At 37.6% G+C, this 20561-nt stretch overlaps 1 protein-coding gene across 3 annotated transcripts; it reads right to left on the reverse strand.

Annotated features, from left to right (window-relative positions):
* Positions 1-4816: 4816 nt before the first annotated feature.
* On the reverse strand, positions 4817-20342 carry LOC108679085 (microtubule-associated protein tau). 3 transcript variants are annotated; one of them, XM_018167608.2, is made up of 9 exons: positions 19731-20342; positions 18460-18503; positions 11596-11722; positions 10854-11062; positions 9542-9727; positions 9068-9076; positions 6453-6656; positions 5975-6004; positions 4817-5274 (listed from the first exon to the last, which is right to left on the reverse strand). In XM_018167608.2, the coding sequence occupies exons 1-9, from the start codon at positions 20221-20223 to the stop codon at positions 5233-5235; spliced, it is 1344 nt and encodes a 447-aa protein (XP_018023097.1). In that variant the 5' UTR covers positions 20224-20342; the 3' UTR covers positions 4817-5232. The 3 variants fall into 3 exon arrangements, with proteins under 3 accessions (XP_018023097.1, XP_018023098.1, XP_018023099.1); XM_018167609.2 differs by lacking the exon at positions 9068-9076; XM_018167610.2 differs by lacking the exon at positions 6453-6656.
* Between the last annotated feature and the right edge of the window lie 219 nt (positions 20343-20561).

Raw genomic sequence — 20561 nt, forward strand, 5'->3', positions numbered from 1 at the left:
TACACGGCCGTTGAGGATTGACATGATGGAGCGGAAAAGCGTTGCACAATCAACATCACAACATGATATGTATGTAGTTTTTTCAAGTAATATCAGAACATAATGATGCATTTTTTTCAAGATTTGTCGTTTCTTGAAACCAAATAATGAAATTCAAGATTACTAATTCAAGCTCCATTAGTAAAACTTTGGTCTATAGGGTTATCGTACCGCTAAATCGCAATCCTTAAATTCAAGATCCTAACTTAAGCGATCGATATTTTTCACAGCGCCATGCATTGAAGCTTGAGGTTCTGAGTTTATAAATTTGGTGCAGAACTCGGGAGAGAACTCTAGCTGCTACCTGACTTGGAATTCGTTCTAGTCCGCGGACCCTGATGACAAGATAGACAATATTTTTTCTTTTATTACTTGCCTTGATTTGATACTTAGCTTTCGTATTTGGATCGAAATCAAGGCTATCGAGTATTGTATCCAAGTTAGTGAGTGAGCTCGAAATAGCAGCCATTCATGAACATCAAGTCGCTCTACTTATATCGTGAAAAATGGCACCAACAAATATATATTCGAGCCCATAACGAGAGAAAAATACTTTAAAAGACGTAGGTTATCAAAGAAGAAATGCAAAGTTCTTGAGTGTGTAGCTAGCGTTGAGAACACCAATCAAAGAGGAAAATAATTTTTTATTTTGCGATTAATTTCGTCTGGTCGCATTCCACTCACGATGGGATGAATGAATAATCATGTAATCAGTAATTTTATTATTGAATACATGTAAGGCTAACATACGTTACGAAAAAAGGCAATTCATCTGATCTGAATTACTTAATTTTAAATCACTTAACTCTGCACTGATGAGATGAGCGAACGTGAGGCTGAATAATGTGATAAGCTATATCGTGTACGGCACACTGCTGCGAGTCACTGTCAACGAAGAACCATGTAAGCGCTGTTAGCCTTACTGTCATCTACACGGTTATTACAAAGCATTGCTTGATAAAGCCGAAGTAAGGATTCAAATCTGCGGCTATCGATGCGGTATAGACGCTGATTATAGCCGTGAGACACTTCTAAATATCGAGGCGCTTTAAACAGCATAAACTTTCTAAATATAATCACAGTGCAATGGCTTGTTTCACAATCCAAAAATAAAACGGTGTGAGATTTTAACATTTTTTGAGATTCCTCGTAAAGTTTTTACGTTGTTCATACGAATTCCAGTAGTACAGGGTGTTTCAGAATTAAGTAACCCTTTTAATTTGTTAATAAATAAAAAACTAAGAACGTTATGAAGTTGAAACTTGTTTTATTTAATATATACTACACGTTCAATAGGCGAGTGACACGTGCAGAGAATGCATTATTCATCTCAACATGTTTCCTCGTTGGCGCCACTAAACTATCGCGAACTTAGCAACTAATGCCATATATTTATGTGACATGAAGTGCATCATCTCATCCACCGAATCAAAAATATTTTGCATCGCCAACACCGAACATATTTTGCATCACCTAACACGTACCATTTTTCAATCAAATGGATAAAGATCTTTTAGAAGTACTTGTCATTGCCAAATGAACTATAGGTGCTTGATAATGTGCAGAAGCGGATTACTTCCAGGAAGAGGAAAATGGATAGAGAGGCTTGGTAAAAAATGAGAACTAGCGTTTCATAAGCTGAAGTCGAAAGAGTTGATTGAGCAGAACAATACTGAAGCTCAAACCGTTGTATTGTTCCGTCATATTTAATAAAGGGAGACACAACTAATTGAAATTTGCACGCGACATTCATGGAATGCATCATAGATCTAACGAAACTGAAACAAATTAGGAAAACATAAATTAATCGAAGAGAAATACAGAACATTGAAATTTTTAGATGATTTTTTTTGAGATCCGGATGAAATTTTGAGATCCGGATTAAGATAACTCAGTATATAAAGTTTGTTCATACTGAGCATGGAATAAAGAGATCGTTGTCTACAAGAATAGATCAGGGCATCAAAAATCACATAATTAAACTGAGTTCAAATTAGGACGAATAAAGCACCCGGTTGAGTGAAATATGTTCAGCATAAATAATGATTGCGTTTAGGAGTCATTACGTCTCTCGACAAATTCTAGCTTCAGCCACGAAAAAATCGTTGTTCCTGTTATTTAAATACAATCATATCGTGTTCCGAAGAGAAGCAAGACATATACTACCGAACTCAGTTTGGAAACTTGGGAAAACAATTGAATAGAATAGGGAGTTGCAAAATCGCCATGCATAGACGAAAACCAACCGAAAAAATGTAACTAGAAGAAAATCTACGCAGTGTCGTAACACGTTGGAGTGAAAGTGAATGACATATTTGCAAGTGAGAAGCATTATACATTGGAGTTGAAAAGCGCTTGAAATTCTAAACTAAATCAAAGATCCTATAAGCGAAGTTTGCTTAGCAGGTTGTCATATTCTCAGCCACGATACTTAAGAGAAGATACAAAAGGCCTGCAAGATTCTATAATATATTGAATGTTTCACGCTTGTTACTTGGACCTTAATATTCGTACGGTTCTACATTATTCCTAATGTTTTGGAAATTAATTCCATTTGTTTGAATCCTGAGGTCGTTGAATCAATGCAAGCTAATTTTGATTGGTAACGAAAAGCAACTTAGATGGGAAAGTTGTAGCCGATTGGCCAATAAATTTCCCTCTTTTGCATTCATATCTTTCAGTCGTCAAACTAAGATATGTTAGAGACATGCCAACTTGCGAGGAGCAGAGAACGAAAGCTGCATTGGTGCATTTCCGTGTTGCTATACGACGCATAAAGCGCACAGCAAACGTCTCGAGAAAGTCAAACAGTTTAAAAATATTATTTATAAATCTATTTACAACAAGTCGTGTGTGAAGGCAAACAAAAGTGTTCGGTGATTATTGTGAGAGTAAATGCTAAGTCAACCACTGGTTTACGAACGCAGCACACAGTCGAGAAATTAATTGATAATATTAATTATCTGCGGTAAAAATATAGCACATGTTTATGAGATACGCATTCAAAAATCCATCTCCTGCAACAGGCAGAATTACTCAAACTGAACTATCAGCATCGGAAAAGTAATTAAGTTTTAAAAATAAACATTGAGAGGCGAGGAAATTCCACTTAAATAATATCATACCAATTCATTTCTACAATAATTGTGAGCCGCAAATTAAAAGTTAAACCAACAGGAGTAAACTCAAGTGGCAGGGTCAACGGAAGTTCCCAAGTTTTGAGTATTAACGGTAAATTACAATACCGATATGGAAATGTGATTTTAAAAACGTAGAAAAATGAATACAACATAGAATGAGACATTTTTAACGTAATTTTTTTCATAAGCACTTTTTTTTGTCATTAGAATTAAACAAAACTAAGATATTCAGATTTTTGTTGATATTTCCATTTTTATAATCCATTTGACTGGGTTGAGTTGTAGCTGGTCGCAAGACTGTCATGCCGAGACGGCCATATATGTTCAGAGACAGGGAGCCGCTAATATGCATTTAAGCTACGCTTTTCATGTTGAAATGAATGGTGTCTGCGTTTTCCTTAGCTTCCTTAGTTCTTACTCGGTATCAAATCACAGCGTCTTATCATCTATCTCACTTAATACTAAACTTAATTCCACACCAAAGTTATTCAAATATACTGAAATTCATCTGTGAATCGAGACAACTAAATATCGGCAAATTAAAATAAATCTTCAACTTGTAGCAATGAACTTTCTTTTCTCGTGCAATATTTCCGAGTGAAAACAATAAAAATTTATCGCACGAGCAAATAAGTGATTTTATAAAAAAATTTAACTCCAAGTTCTTTCGTAATTTTTTAGATTAAAATAAATAAATTTATGAAGTAAATAAGACGATTCGATTCGGAAAAAGGCTTCCTTACTACCAATTATGTAATCAATAGAATAGAGTCTATTAAATTGGTCCGTCGATCTATTGAATGAATGTATTTGACGAAATTCAAAGTGTAATTACCATGTTCCACAACATTGAACATCAGCAAAAGAAGTAACCTGCGTGCTAAACATGAATGAATATTGAAATTTTCGTTGAACCAATGAGGTAAAAGACTGAAGCTGAACGTAAAGGCTTACGTTGAAAAGCATGTTAATATGTTTGCTTGAAATGCAGAACTTATCTCCTCTATGGTCATTGTTAGAGTTGTCATTGATGGACCAGCCCCATACAAGGTAAAATTTTACATTTTAAAGCTTCACAACAAAGATAATTTTGGAGTTTATGTCGAAGAGTTCGTTTCAGATTACAGACAATCCATTTTTACAACGGATTAACAAAAAAAGCCATAGTCACAAATTTTGATAATGTGTATCAGTGAAAAACATATACTTATTCAAACTTCCTCGACTTGTTCTGAAGCTGTCATTGTAACACAAGGCGCGATATCTTTAATTTCAACCATCGAGTTCGATTTCAAAAAGTGCTATGCCCTCGACCTCCGATGTCAGGATATACTTTATGTGCAAAGCATTTCTTTAGAGGACTGTTTTCCAACGCAGCTATACAATGGACTATCATTTATTGTTGTTCTTCGAAGCAAAGTAACCAAAAACCGTCTGGCAAAGTTGTCATATGTGGTACGTGTGAGTACGATTTCAATAACATGTTTAGCAACTATAATCACCGGCCACTGAGACAAGAAAAAACGAAAATTGCATTCGAGCTTCACGGGTTGCATTCATCCACTCTGAGCACGCAGCCATCTGAGACTATCATCCACACTGAAGAGCACGCAGCCATCCGAGACTATCATCCACGCTGAAAAGCACGCAGCCATCTGAGACTATCATCCACCATGAAGAGCACGCAGCCATCCGAGACTATCATCCACGCTGAAGAGCACGCAGCCATCCGAGACTATCATCCACGCTGAAGAGCACGCAGCCATCTGAGACCATCATCCACGCTGAAGAGCACGCAGCCATCCGAGACCATCATCCACGCTGAAGAGCACGCAGCCATCCGAGACCATCATCCACGCTGAAGAGCACGCAGCCATCTGAGGCCATCATCCACGCTGAAGAGCACGCAGCCATCTGAGGCCATCATCCACGCTGAAGAGCACGCAGCCATCTGAGGCCATCATCCACGCTGAAGAGCACGCTGCCATCTGAGGCCAAGATGGCCGCGTCCAAAAGGCGTGCTGGTCTCTGGAGTTTGTGGCGGCGCGCCAGCCTACGACTCTGAGGGCTGCGGTGACGTCACGCCGCTGGTCGCCTGCACATCGAACCATGAGAATTATAAATCCATCATCGACATCATCATATCCGATCGCTTACAACGAATAATAAGCAAATAAATTTATAATTAATTCATTAGCGATAGCTAAATATATGTTAGAAATTATAATGAAATAAACATAAATAATAGAGAATGTTCTTTTTCCTAAATTTGTGAAGATTGCTCCACGAAAGAACATCATTAAAAGTGCATGTTGCTTCAAGACAGCATCGCACACATCAAACTTCTATTAGAATTTCTATATTAATTCAAACTTCAAAAGTTTGAATTAATAAAATTAAAGCTCGCCAAACATCTGGAAAGTTTGAATTAATAAAATTAAAACTCGCAAGACAATACTTTTTTAAAAATAAGCACTTAAGACGTATATATTGAGTAGAAGACTTAACTCCCAAAAAAATGCAATATTTTTCTCGTAGAGTCATGAGAAGTAAGCGTGTCAATAAATATCTTAGTAGTTTAGATAAATTTGAGCTGAAAATTGGAAGAAAATTGTCTTTAAAGTTCAATGTCACACAAGACTTGGACATAGATGACGTTACCGAAATTTAAACTTTGAGTATCTGCGAGGTAGTAGCAGATGGTTCGTGGGAAGGACATTCCACTGGTTCGGCTCCTACGCCGGCCAGGGAAGATAAATTAAAATGATCTCTGTACTTCTGTACGCATTACTTGCCTGCGATGTAGGATTGGTTCCAGCGGGGCTCTGTAGAGCAGAACAATAAATAATTAGCGCGGTGCAATTCATGCGTCTAAAGTGAAAAGAGCAGGATTGGTGAATCCTATTATCATGTTAAAGCTTTCTTTTACAGGAAATTGAATTCGTCAATTCTATAATTATCACACAGAATCGATGAAGCATTTCATTATTTTAGGTCCACAAGAAAGTTTGTAATTTTAGCATATAGTAGCAATACAAGCTTGTAAAAATATTCGAAAGTATCAATTTTTACGGAGGTGATTCTACTTTCAAAAGTAGATTACCGATTGCGACTAAATATACTGAAGTGACCAAGCTGGCAAGTGCTATAACATGCTCATTACTCACCCACTTGAAATCTCTTTGAAAGACAGAGAAGCAATTTGTAAGAGGCATTTTTATTATTTTTTTCCGGTAAAAAATGCAAGACAATTGAAGGATTACAGTGACTTACCTCTGGTCTAGACGCACTACACACAGACCCTGGGACACTGGATGGTGTTTTACAAGGCGAACCACACTCGCTACTTCGCTGCCGAAGATATTCTTTGTCGTCAAAAATCTTCTTGTCACCACCACCTGGCCGATGGGTTACGTTCTTCAAGCTGCCAACTTTGCTACTTGCTTTTTCTTTGAAGTCAAGTCGTTGCTCTTGGATCTGCACGTCCAATATACATTCATGCTATTGTACGTGATGTGCAAATAGATGCTAGACTACCCGCATGTATTGGTTGGGTGACCTCCGCCTTTGACGTCATACAAACGAAATGAACTTTAGCCGTTAAAATAAAATTTAATTGCTGCCGTACAGACTGAAAGTTAAAATTTTTAGAAAATTCACTCATAAATACGTGACAATTTACTTTCACGCCCGAAAAATTCAACTTTCAACGAATGTATGAAGACAATAAAATTTAATAGAATATTTTATAAGTTAATAAAAATGCAATTTATCGGCAAAATAATCATTTTACAACGAATATGAACGGCTTAGTTACACGCCACAGTTCGTCAAAGCAAGAGGCGCAAGCATCGCGTGCTGCTCACTGTGTATAAAGGCTTCCGAAACCCTGCACCCCACAGCATAAACATCACTCTGGTAGGAAATGAACGAACAGAGAATATTCGGCCCTGTGGCTTTAAATCCATGTTTTAATATTTGAAGATTTTAATAACCTTTTTTTAATATTTGGTAATGTTAAAGTGAAAAACTAAAGGTTTTGATTGTTCTTTAAACAATTTTATAGAAATTTTATGGTATTTTTCGTGGACGATTTTGACGTAAATAATGCTGCGTGGGATCCACAGAATCTCGGAAATCTAATTGCTGGTATAATATAGTTTACCGGTAAAGCCGTTGCGAATAATTGTTGTACAAAAAGATACATCAATCGAATAAAAAGCTAAAGAAGCGACCACGGTGCTTAATATGAGCGTTTGCATCATGTTCATGTTGATAAACGATGGAGACGCCACTGCATCAGCAGCAGCGGCAAGTGCGGCTTTATCATACAATAGCAATAAAATTATAGCATAAAACTACTATATTTTATCCTCAACAAATTTTTCGGCTAGAGATGAACCAGGGCAATATTTTTTTTTTTGAGGTCTTTAAAATCCGCATGAGAAGTTTATCAATTCAGTACGTATTTTTGAACGAATTATAGCTTAGTATTGGATAGAATTAATACGAAAGAATGAGTCCACTTTAAAGGTCCACTTTAAATAATCACATGAAATAATGAAACATTGCAATGCAACCAAGAAATACACATAAAACGAGATATTTGTACCACTTTCAGCGATTCGAGATCTAATTTGTATCCATACCAGCTATCACGACCGAAAAATTGATACCATTCGAATAAATTAAAAATTAAAATCAAATCTAAATAATATACTCCAGAATGACATGCGACTATTCAGCTGGAATATTACGTGACCGCAATCAAAGCAAAACCTTAAATTTCATGGAATGAATCATGGAACCCAATGAAAATAAATAACTAGAACTCAGTATGGCAACCCTGAAAAGATTCGTCAATATTGAAATCAATGCATGACAATAAATTTTAATAATAATGTCTGAATCATATGCATTTGTTTGTTGTCTGTAGTTTCATTATATTTTAAAAACAATTACTTTTTACTCAAATGGATGAGTGACCGTACCCGTTATTGCAGAAATATTTTGATATATGAAGCTTCTCCATCTACAATGTATTAAACTATATAGATACCTCCATGAAAATCACAGTCAGGATTTGGATCGACGTGCGAGCCAATTATGTTGCTAAAATGGTGTGGTTGTACAACATATTTCATGATTAATTTCATCTAAAATCCAGGATAGAACAGTTCGGAAATTTTTTGCATCCAAACTATACGAGTCACTTGGGAAAATAACTTGGAAGCATCAAACGATACTGAAGTGCCAATGAGTAAATCAATTTCGTGTCCGAGTGAGACAACAGTACGTGTCAGCAAGTTACTTGAGTGATGTCACAAAATTGTATGTGCTGGATGAGTGTGTGATTACAGGTCGAAATTATAAAAATCAAGCACAAACTTAAAATAACTTACATGCTAAACACCAACGAACCACTTGTGAGCAGAATATATACGAAATCTGGAGCCAGATTATCAGGTTAAGAGTTCAACGTACGTATACTACACCATTATAGTCAAGACATTATAAACGAGATGAGGCCCAGTTCATGACGGAACGACGGGTAGCCATTGTAATGCACTATTCATCAGGTTGTGCCACATCTCTTTGTAACTCTCGTACCTTGGACAGTAATAAGAGTTTCAGTCAAATTCGTGCTTCTCACTCCACGGGTTCTGAAGATAATGGCTCTGCAGAAACCCACCGTTGGATGCGACTGAATTCCACTCCATATCGCAAAACTGTGCTGCTGGTGCGGCTTATATGGTTACAAACGTACTCAATACGCGCTATATATTGGCAGGCTTTTTGCTCAGATGCCACACTAGCAGCTAGGCAATTAACAAACAGCCCCAGTACAAACCATCAAAACCTTCTTTTGGAGGGTCATTCAAACTTACTTTTGGGTTCTGCTCAATTTCGATGACGTTGATGAAAAAGAGAATTTTTGGTTTGAGTTACATGAAAAATACGCGAGACAGAACTTAGATGGATTAAAGTGTCAAATGCAGTACACTGTTTCAGAATTGTAAGTGGATTCTATTTAATTTGAAACACGAAATCAGCATTTAAAAGCTAGATTTTTTCAGCCCCACAGCCCTCATTTATGTATTAAAATAATAAACGTACTATGGTATTAGTATCAGAAAATTATACTTCTATAAATAAATCCCGGTCATGAAGGAGTTTCCAAAGCACTTTCAAACATTGAAAATTTGTTACAGTTCTGTAAAATTTTAACATGCCTACAAAATTTCCGAGACATAAAATAATTTTTTGTAAACATGATCATTCTCCAAAAATATTAATATTTGTTACGAAAGTGTTTGTAAAAATTAAACTAAGGACCAAAAGAAGAGAAGTCGTTGTCTCACCTGGACATCGCCGCCCCCCGCCTTGTGTTTGATGTTGTCCCGGGAGCCAACTTTTGACTGGGCCGAGTCTTTAAAATTCAGTTTTTGGGTCTCGATTTTCTTAGCGCCGCCGCCTGCTTTGTGAGACGTGTTCTCCAGAGACCCGACTTTGCTCTGCGCGTTCCACTTCAGCTTCTGCGACTCAATCTGTGACGGATAAACAATATTATATTTCGAGTAAATTTAAATAGGTAAAAATTTTCAATTGAAATTTAGGTGTTTATGATTGTGCATTAACAAGGCGACCTCACAGGGAGAAAGAAAGACTCTTTTCGATGTAAGCGTTAGATCTTAAGTTATTCTGTAATCATACATTACAAATAAATTCCTCTGACCTTTTAGCGAAAAAAAACGGAAAATTATGCATATTTAAGCCCTTGAAACCTTTGTGCTTGTACTGTTGAGTCAGAGAAGAAGCGAAAAGAGAGACTTGATATTAAAATTTTTCTAAATCCTAGGATCACAAGTTTCAGGAAATGATTCTTAATTGACGTTCTTCAGTGCTCGAGATAAAGTTTATTCTTCAAACATCGAGCATGGGAAAAGATCTTAGGAAAAAACATGAAGCTATACAAACCAACCATGCATGTACTCACTGTGGCACATTTCACCTTCATGTGTTTATTGTATATACTGGCATTAATTTTACAATTCTGACTATCTAAACTTTTTACCACGGTCTCGTCTTAACCTATTGTAGGAGGGACACAGAAAAATACACAGAAATCATCCTTTCTGAGGATACATCAAAAAATTATAAGCAATTCTAAGCATTTGTCTTACTCTTGGAACTTTGAATATTGAAAACTTGTAATACTAATAAAGTAGGTACTGTTAATACAACCAAAAAAACTATTTCTTTAAATGTTCATTTTCTTATTACATATCACTCCAGTGGTGATTAATAATTGTCAGAGAAATACTAATATTATTCCTTAAATGGAAACCAGGCAATGTGGTGGGCGTTCATGTGTGGAAATTTTCAGTTACCCTAAACCCTTGATGGTCGTTCATGTGCGGAAATAATAAGTTACCCTAAACCCACGAACATCGTCCTTGTGCGGATATTTTAAGTTACGATAAACCCTTAATGGTCGTTCTTGTGTGAAACTTTTAAGTTACCCTAAACCCCATGATGGTCGTTCGTGTACGGAAATTTAAGTTACCCTAAACCCTTGATGGTCCTTCTTTTGAGGAAATTTTAAGTTACCCTTCATGATATCACTCTCGCTAAAGGTTGACCTTCGACGCAAATTTTCAGTTTTATCTTCACCTTTTTGTCGCCACCGCGGGGCTTGTACTCCTCGTTCTTGGCCGTGATGCGACTGGACGCTCGCGAATAGTCCAGCTTCTTGCTCTCGATCTTGACGTTACCGCCACCAGGCCTGTAGGTCGTGTTGTCCAGGGAACCAATCTTCGACTTCACTTGCTTCAGGTTTGGACTTGCAGACTTGCCCACTTCGACCTTATTCATCGGCACTTCTGTAGGAGTACAAGTGAAATAATCAGCCTTCAGCTGCTCATGAAGTTAAATATTTTAATTATAATATATACCTTCATTAATAAAGTGACTTTTTATGCTGTAATAAGGTTGGGTGGATCTACACGACAAGCGAAAAAGACACATCATTGCACATTTTAACGAAAGAAAACTGGAACGTTAATGTGAGAAGCATTGAAATTTAGCCGACATGCTGTGCGATTATTTACAAGATCTCAATATGAATAAAACCTAATTAAATTAATGAAATGTCCTTATCGTTCTAATATTATTTACATGCAAATAATCTAATATTATTTACAATCAAATCTCAATATTATTTACATGCAAACCATTTGCGGTATTGCTAAGATTTGCACGCGAATTTTGAGTTTTTGTGCGAAATCACATAATTTGATGGGATTTATAAATATTAAAGTTAGAAATGTCTTAACTCAATTAAAATCGAGTACTTTCCTTGACTTATTTCAATATTATTTTACAATTTGAGGAAGATTGTTCGTCAAAAACTTACTCTTTCTTTCTACCGAGGCCGCGGTGGGTTGCCCTAGCCTCTTCATGGGGGACGGGTCTACAGAGCGAGGCTGTCGTTTGCGGGGCGACGCGCGCCCGCCCTTTGGTGGTGACGAACTCTCGCCATTCTGCCCACCATTGCCAGAGTTCGGTCAGTGCCTGCCGCTATGACTACATAGTACATTAAATTCATAAATGGCTTTTTGCAAGAGATTGGTTTTCTCGTCAGAGGAAATTAATCTAAATTTTAGAGAAATTACAGTCATTTACATTCGGAGAGAGACTGAAACTGAGAAATTACAGTCATTTGGAAATGAAAAGACTCAATTTTGTTTTTTTAAGTTTGTGATACTGGAGATGATTGGTTTTAAAAGTGGGATATTTCCTTCACGACGCGAACGGAACGGAATTGCCGAAAACAAATGTACAACGTGGACATGGCAGCATGGCTTGGGAACGCATTTTAATTGAGCTTTAACACTTGTTTGCATTGGGATAAACCCTGTAAAAACTCTATGCAATATAATAAATATTAGATTTAGCACACTAAGTTCAATGAAGAGCAATATTTTGTCACTTAAACTTTTAATCTTGCAATTCCGTTGACGAATATTGGAGAAAAATCCAAGGAAGAAATTTTAATTGAAAACAGAACTTCAAGTGTTGCCAACACATTATCAAGTCATTGAGTCTTGTCTAGAGCTAAAGCCGACAAAATGAATTTTGCCAACAACTAACTACCTATTTCTAGTAAGAGAGCAACAATTAAAAGGAAGAAAACTCAAATTATTACAAGTTTACAGAATAAAACACGTAAGCAGCGGTAGGTACAATTGAGGTCCAATACAGGTAAAGATATTAAATAAAGGCTACGAGTCAACACGATTCTCAACGGATATGACTCATGCGTGCCAGAACTACGACGTGAACAGCTGATGGATGAACATTGAGCTTACGTACATCGCTATTCAATAATACAAACGGGTGAACGTTGAGTGACGTTGCAAATCAATAACGCTATAATAGGTAAACTTTGAGTGCACATTATTACTCCATGTTGGAATCCAATAACGCTATAATTGGTAAACGTAAACGTTTAGTACACATTTTTACTCAATAATAACACACTGGGATCGCAAAACAATTGAGTGAATGCCACGTACTGAGCTCAGCATTATATAAAGTGCACAGGATTTCTTGTATGTGGTATGACAATTAATCCCCATCGTTTCAATCTCGCATGGATAATTTTGCTGCAAATTGCGGCAAGATGGCTGAGTCCTTGTTTGGACTTGAAAACATTTTTCTTAAGTAAAACATTAAACAGGAAATTTGTAAATTATGGAATGGAATGGATTATGTAATTCAAGCAAAATCTGTTATACGGAGATTCACATGGAAAATTGCAAGGCATGAAATTCAATTTGTCATTTAGTGAAATCTGAGCGCATAGACCGAGACTTGACAAACAAGATATCTGGAGTCCTAAAATCGTGTGCTGGAGTCTCAAGCTGGATTCAAGGCTAGGCAAAATTTAACTTTATTGATGTTTGATATTAAAATAATAATTTCAACGAGCTGGCAAAGTTACACACAAACCCCTGCTGAGGCCGAAAGAGCTCAGGCACTTGTTGGCATGTGAATTTTTTTTTCTCTCATGAAAAGGCGATAAGCCATCGATACATGGAATGATTTCTCAAAATCCTAACCGCAACTAAATGTTATTTAAGTATATAGAAGTTTTTTCATTGCTGTATAACATCGACATATAATTGTAATTTAATTATAGATTGAGATGAAGAAATTTTAAGCTAATAGTGACATCGCGTGGAGGTAATACAAATAATAAGGCAAACACACGAAAAATATTTTCAAGTTGGTGGACAATCTGATGGGCGAAGTAATTCAGACAATTATGAATTGACCAAGGTGACATGCTCTTTTTCATTCACATTGTACGCCCTAGCTCAAGACCAACGAAAGTGTGGGCCTTGTAAATTTTTGAGGACGGAACATTTTATCAGGGAGGGGCTGGAGAAATGGATCACTTGATCCCAGGGCTCATATGGGGCCGTCAAGAACGATAAGAAAGAACACGCGATGGCTTAAATGAGAAGGCCACAGAGGGATTTTAGAGTCAGGTCACGGTGTCGCACAACGAGTATTTCAATTCAGCCATAAGAAAGTTTTTTTGAAATAATACTATTTTGACCAAACCCCTACATCAGTGCAGAAATTAAATCAACTACAAGGCGAAATTGTTTCCTTGGAAAAATTTGATATATGCTGCAGAAGTGGTCTTCTCAAAGAATATACAAGCTTTACGTAACGCTAGCAACTCTACTGCGGATTCCGATCAGACTTCGCAAACTCAAATTGTTACAAGTACTACCAAAAAAGCACCCATCGTACGAGGTCAAGTGTGCGTACATTGGTTTTCAGCAGCATAGTTTTCAACAAAGTTAGCATTATAGTAAACTTATTAATGCGGTTAAACTTGCCACTTGCAGAACGAGGTCCATGATAACGGTTGTGGGGGTAATCACACACTCCAGGGTTTTCAGTTCGAAGTGTGGCTGCAGTGAGCGAGTAAAATCTACGGTGATTGAACGAAATCAAAAAACCTGTTGTGAGTTCAATTTCCTCATTCTATCTGAATGTGTGTAAGATATGGAGGTAGAGAAGAGAACTTTCCGTGAAATACGGATATATTTGCGCTTAATTTACATACAATATTAACCAAAAGTGGAGACATACTCGTAAAATAAGTCGACGCAAAATGAACAAGTCGATTGAAATCCGAGAGATACTCAAGTTTCGTTTCATAAATATTTCTATACGCTCACCATAATTTTTTTGTTTACCCATACAACAAACTGATTTCATATTCAAATGTGCCAATTATACTGGTGAAACAATGATGCGGTTTTATTCCTTCTAATCGTGTACCAATATGAATATGGTGCATATATTTTGCGAGATAAATAACGATGCCAGAGGACTTGGAACGATGGAAAAAACTGTAACTTTGGTGACCAACCGGCGGCACAGAGCGGGATGTTCGACCACGAAGATGGGATTGGTTAGACGGCAGTTCAACAAACTTCAGTTCGTTGGCAACGTTCATCATGTTTGAAGTATCTACTACGGCGTTCTTCACATTACCCTCTTTGTTTAGCGAGGTGGACGTGGTGGAAGCGTCGACCGCCGAAGCTTTCTTGCTATCTCCACGTGCGTCAATCTTTGTTTTCTTTGAATCAGTACCAGATTTTATATACTCACTGGTTTTGAACTCCCCGTTTCGAGGTACTTTAGCTCGTTTCTCCGGCACCGAAGCAGGGGCCGTAAAGAATCTAGTGCCCGCTACTTGATTGCCCCCCATCTTGTACATGGACTTGCGAACACAAACCTCGGTTACTTCGCAATTTTCACGCTCATTTTCAGCAATCATTTTGGAACCATTGCTAGTCTCGGTGGTTTTATTTCGGCCATCGTCTTTCACAATCAAGTTTGTTTCACAGTTTATTCCAGCCAAAACTTTTCCATGCACTTGAGGTTTGGTTGAATCCATTGCACGAGTGCGAATTTTTTCACGTCCTGTCTTATTGTTTATTTTATTTCCGACAGTAATTTCACGCGACTTACTGCTCGCAGCGACATTCGCTGATTTTTTTAGTAGGTTATTCTTCTCAATTTCCTTTTCCGAGACTTCAATTTTACTAGCGCCTACACGAAAAACCTGGGTCTCTGCACGATATTTTACTTCTTGTTTCTCGCCAGCGATTTTTCTGAATCCTTTTCCAGGAGACAGAATCTCCGGGGAGCTGGCCGACTCGTAAGCCGGAGAGCTTTCCACTGCAGGGCGCATTCTACCGACCCCGTTCGGTGGTGGTGTTGGTCTGCCGGCACTTCCTTCCCAACGACTGCAGATTTTAGCAGAGCTCCCGTCCCCCTCGGAGGTATTCCTTTGATCAGCAACACGTGAGCGTCGACCACTCTTTTCATAATGCTTTGCAAAATTATTTTGCTTATTACCATCTTCTTTAGCTTCGGAGATTAGACTTGCATGCTTGTCGAATAATGTTGTCGAATTCTTAACAGGCTTTTCATTTAATTTCAGGCTATTTCCCTTAAGCGGTAGCAGTTTTTGAAGCTGGTCAACATTCGCAACAAATTCCTTCGCCGATTTTTTACCGCCTGTTCCGCTCTTCTCTACCGTGTTTACATGAGAGGTATTATACACGGCAGTCGTCATGGCGTTGTATGCGCTTCGATGACTAACCTTAATGGTCCCGGATGAAGAGTAGCCGTCATTTTTGCCCAGATCATCCAAATGATGTCGAATGGGTTGCTGATCAGTATTCGGAGAAGAAAGAAGACTGAAGACAGTAGGAGCAGTTCGTGCTGGCGTTATTTTTATATCATGCGGATCAGTAGAGGTGTCGAATACCGAAGCTGAAGATACAACGAGGTGACTGTTCTTGATTACATCTTCATCTGGAATTGCAGGAGTCGAGTGGACCAATTTATAATAGACAGATTCCGTCATAGGGTCAAAGTTCTTGTACCCTTTGTTCACACGTACTTTTGACCCATCATTAGGTGGGCCCGGCATTTGGATAGTGACGACTTGCGAGCCTATAGGCGATTCCGGTATTTTCTCCTCTATTTTATCCACAGTTGTAGTTACTTTTTGATCAACGAATTGATTATCAGATGACTGCACTCCAACGCTATCAATACCAGGTCGGACATCATTTGTCATTGGTGATGATGCCTGCAAACCGGCCAATGATCCAATCGACTCTTCCTCAGAACCCATCGAAGAGCTCATCCCTTGGTCTGGGGAAGTGCTACCGCATTGGGAGCTCGTAAATTTGAAGTCACTAGACCTCGGTGACTTTGTAAACAAACTTGAAAAAAATTCGCTATAGCTCTTAGTGGGCTTCTTATTCAATTTCTCCACCTTGACTTCATTACCATCGTTTACCGACTGGGTGGAATCCATCTTTTTGCCGACTGAGAGGCTCCTCAGAAATTTCCCACCTGGAATGCTCGATTTTGCTTCAAACCTCTTAGATCTTTCAATCGAACTTTTTACGAAGGAGTTCGACTCGATGCTAGATTGGCTGGAGACCGTTTCGGTGCAAGATTCGTTTACGTTTTGGTCTGAAGAACGCAGTCGCGGCGTTTTAGCATCAGAGACCATCGTTACTTTATTCACAGTCCCGTCAGATTTATTTAAGCATTCAATAGAACTCTTCTTGTTGTTGACATAGGTAAAGTTTTTTTCGCCACACGTTTTGCGAATTCCAAATGAGTGCGGATGGTTCTGTGGCGTAAAAATATGTTCAAAACAAAACGGTGAATTTTCGTGTCAAGTGTAAATAGTTGTCGAAACATTAAAGCATAATTATTTGTAAATAGTAAGTATGTTAGTTTTAAAACTTTAATTTCAAGTTCATTCGAGCACAATCGTGATTGATTGGGTAACAACTGCTCCAACCCCATCAAAATTCTAGACGTTTCCTCGCTTGACTATAAAGCGACGAGGTCATCAATAGCATACAGAAGATGAGTCACGTTGGAAATAAGGCGGATTGATCATAAATTATTGTGTATACGAGCGGCGAAGAGGATCTCTTTGCCCTTTGAGGATCTTTGCCTTTGAGGATCTTTGATAGGTTATATATATTAAAATAAGCGTATAACATAAATATGTACATTCCAGTATGGGAATGCCGACTAAATTATGATATGTGTGCTAACACGTCTGCTCTTAATATTCATCTATAGACGTTTATCGGTATCACGTTCACAGCAGGAAAATTGAAAGTCGTAATGGTTGCGTGCCGACAGCAATACTATAGCCAGCATTCGGGCTGCTGTATGGCGCGTTACGAGCCAACGATGTGCACGCTTCAGCTCGTCACGTACTTGATTGATGAAAGTTAAAGTCCTTGATAGGGCTGCCAGACGGTCATTTTTCCGGACAAATTCCGCGATTTATTTTTTTTAATTGCATTAGCCGGTTAAAATTTCTGATACGGGTACTTCCCAATTAAATTGTAAAAACTGCAAAAAAATGAATTTTTACACCGTATCTTACAAATATACTAGTATATTTAGTAGTACTAGTTATACGCATTTTTGGCCTTTTTTGTTTGCGGACTTGGCCGTTTTCTAGGCCATCTGGCAGCCCTGTTCCTTGATTCGATCGTTGGTCTCTATGAAAACTCAGATGAAACGCCATTCATTTTGACAGGTTATTGAATGAATGAAAAACTTCTCCAGTTGAAAATTCAATATTGAAATTTCACAAAATTTAAGCTAATAAAATTACTTAATTAATTAATTTTTGTATTTTGTAAACATTCGCACTTTGTATTTTTCCTTCACTAAATAATGAGGTCTTGATTAATTTCAACCTATCAACACCATAAATTTAGATATAACGTGGAAATTCATACCTTATAAATTAAATTCGATTTCTTTGTTGTAATTCACTGTGAAACCAAAAAAAACGACTGTCGATAATGGGCTGACAATCCTCTTCATTCATAATAATGACTATTGATCAGAGACTTGAGAAAATAATTTAAAAATAAAATGAAAGGCATATTGAAAAAAATACAGATGTCACAATAAATGGTATAGACAAGCAATTCCACGATACCACGACATAAGAGGTAAGAATCAAGAAATTTTCTGAAGAGCCCAACCAAAAATCTAATTTAAGCGAATACGGATACGCAGCAAGCCAGAGTGACCAAGTAGGGAGTAAAATTATACATTTATTTGGATCTAGAACTTAAAAATTATAGAATATTCGTAAATATTATGAATAGGCGAAAATAGATCTTACCTGTGACTGTGTTGTCTCGTCGACGCCGCTGTCGTGGCCCTCTTCTGTGGGAGGAAGGGTTACGAAATTAGTATGCGGACACAATTCTTTTAAGACAAAACTTGTTAAAAATAATGACTGCCAAAAAATGTTATGGAGAAGAATTTGTAGAAAGGGAAGAAATCAAACGAAATAACATTGCCTACATAGAACATAGGTGCATTTAGTCAGCGAAGGAAATGAGTGAACGAAAATGAACGTATTTTCTTCATAACAATATTTTATCATAAAGAACCAAGAAATAATCGTCGACAGGATAAAATTTAATCTACCAGCGCAAAATTATGCTAAACCATGAGTATGACACCACGATTTTCTCAGTCATCTCACCGTCAATGCGAAACGCTCGCATTTTAGAATGAAAAAAAAACGCTCTATTGCGCATATTCGCGGTTATATAGTAGGCGTTAATTTGCTTCTGTTCAGTTCGTGTATAAATTTATTATCTAGACCATACCATACTTTCAGACCACATTTTAGTGATTTTTGGATCTTTTATTCAACTTGATTTTTGTAATTTCATTTCATTAGTTGAAGCTCCTCCTTGAACGGGCAAACGTCCATGGGATAGATTAATTGGTACTCCGAATGACGCAGATCTATTGATGACGATGAAAAAAATTGCAATGCAAATTCCCACTTCAGAATAATAAAAATATGTTAATATTCACGATCAGACTCAGAGTGACATATTTTTTATAAATTGATAAAATTTATCCTGCTATTTTTTCGGTTGCGCCGTGTGATTGACTGTTCATACATACGAAATTTTATCATCAATTGATTGATTCCAGCAAGCAAATGCCAACAGTAAGGATAAGTTACGAAAATCAGAACAAGCTATAACCAAATTAAATATGACTGCTGTGTGGTAAAATAAGATATCGGTAATACAAACGATTTTGAAAAATAACATGTTGTACGAGAATCGCATGCAGCAGCCATACCCATCAGATCACCTAGGAAATAAGCAGAAGTCCTACCACTGCACCTCTCATCGATCGGTACCGAATACGCGCAGAAAAAGCCCCACACACTATAAATTTTAAACCCTTTATAAACAACTAAAAGTATAAAAGTACCATAAAATAAGAAGTAATAATAAGTGTTTTCAGTAATTCTATTTAAGAAATAATAAATGATTATTTGTAGAGAAAGGCCGACAATGATATGAGCCTAAAAGACTAAACTTTAAACCACCCTTGCACCTCCACCCTGAGAATCAAGTTTACCAGGTCGAGAAATTCTTCGGCGTGATGACGAAGGCTTCGTCGGGCTTCTCCTGCGGCTTACGCGACCACCGCTTCTAGGTGCCGTTGCTATTTTCTTTTTCGTGGAGTCGCTAGCTTCTTCTGAATCCGCTGTTTTTACAGCTTGCTGAGTCTGCTCACCAATGGCGGCAACAGCATTTGTATCAGAGCTGTTTCGAGTTTCAGTTAGAACAAGAGCTTGAGATTCTTCATAGTGATGCTCTACAACTTCACTTGAAGAGATTTCGGTCACTGAAGTTTCGATTGCGGAAGTTTCCTCATTCGTTTCAACCTCTTTGGATTCTTTGGTGGAAGAGCCATATTCACACTTTTTTACTGTCATCACAGACAAGCTCTCAGATTCTAGTGATTGTTTGCTTTCTACTTCAACGCGCTGTATATCACCATCGACCTCTTGTGTTTTTTCCACAATTAAAGCGCTCTCATATTTTTCAGATTGCTCGCTCATTTCCATTTCGACGCGATGTACTTCACTACCGATCTCTTTAGTTTCTTCCACGATTGAAACGTTCTCAGATTTTTCAAATTTTTGGCTAATTTTTTCTTCGATGCGCTGTACATCACACTCGATCGTTTCTGTTTCTTTGCGCTGTACATCACACTCGATCGTTTCTGTTTCTTCCACGATTGAAACGCTGTCATATTTTTCAGATTGCTTGTTCATTTCTACTTTGACGTTCTGCACATCACTTACGATTTCTTTCGTTTCTTTTATGATTTCATCGTTCTCAGATATATCGTCTTGCTTGCATGTTTCTATCTCGACGCTCTCATTAGTATCTTCACCCGCAT

Source organism: Hyalella azteca, unplaced genomic scaffold, assembly GCF_000764305.2.
Source record: "Hyalella azteca isolate HAZT.00-mixed unplaced genomic scaffold, Hazt_2.0.2 contig212, whole genome shotgun sequence".
NCBI classification, from domain to species: Eukaryota; Metazoa; Arthropoda; class Malacostraca; order Amphipoda; family Hyalellidae; genus Hyalella; species Hyalella azteca.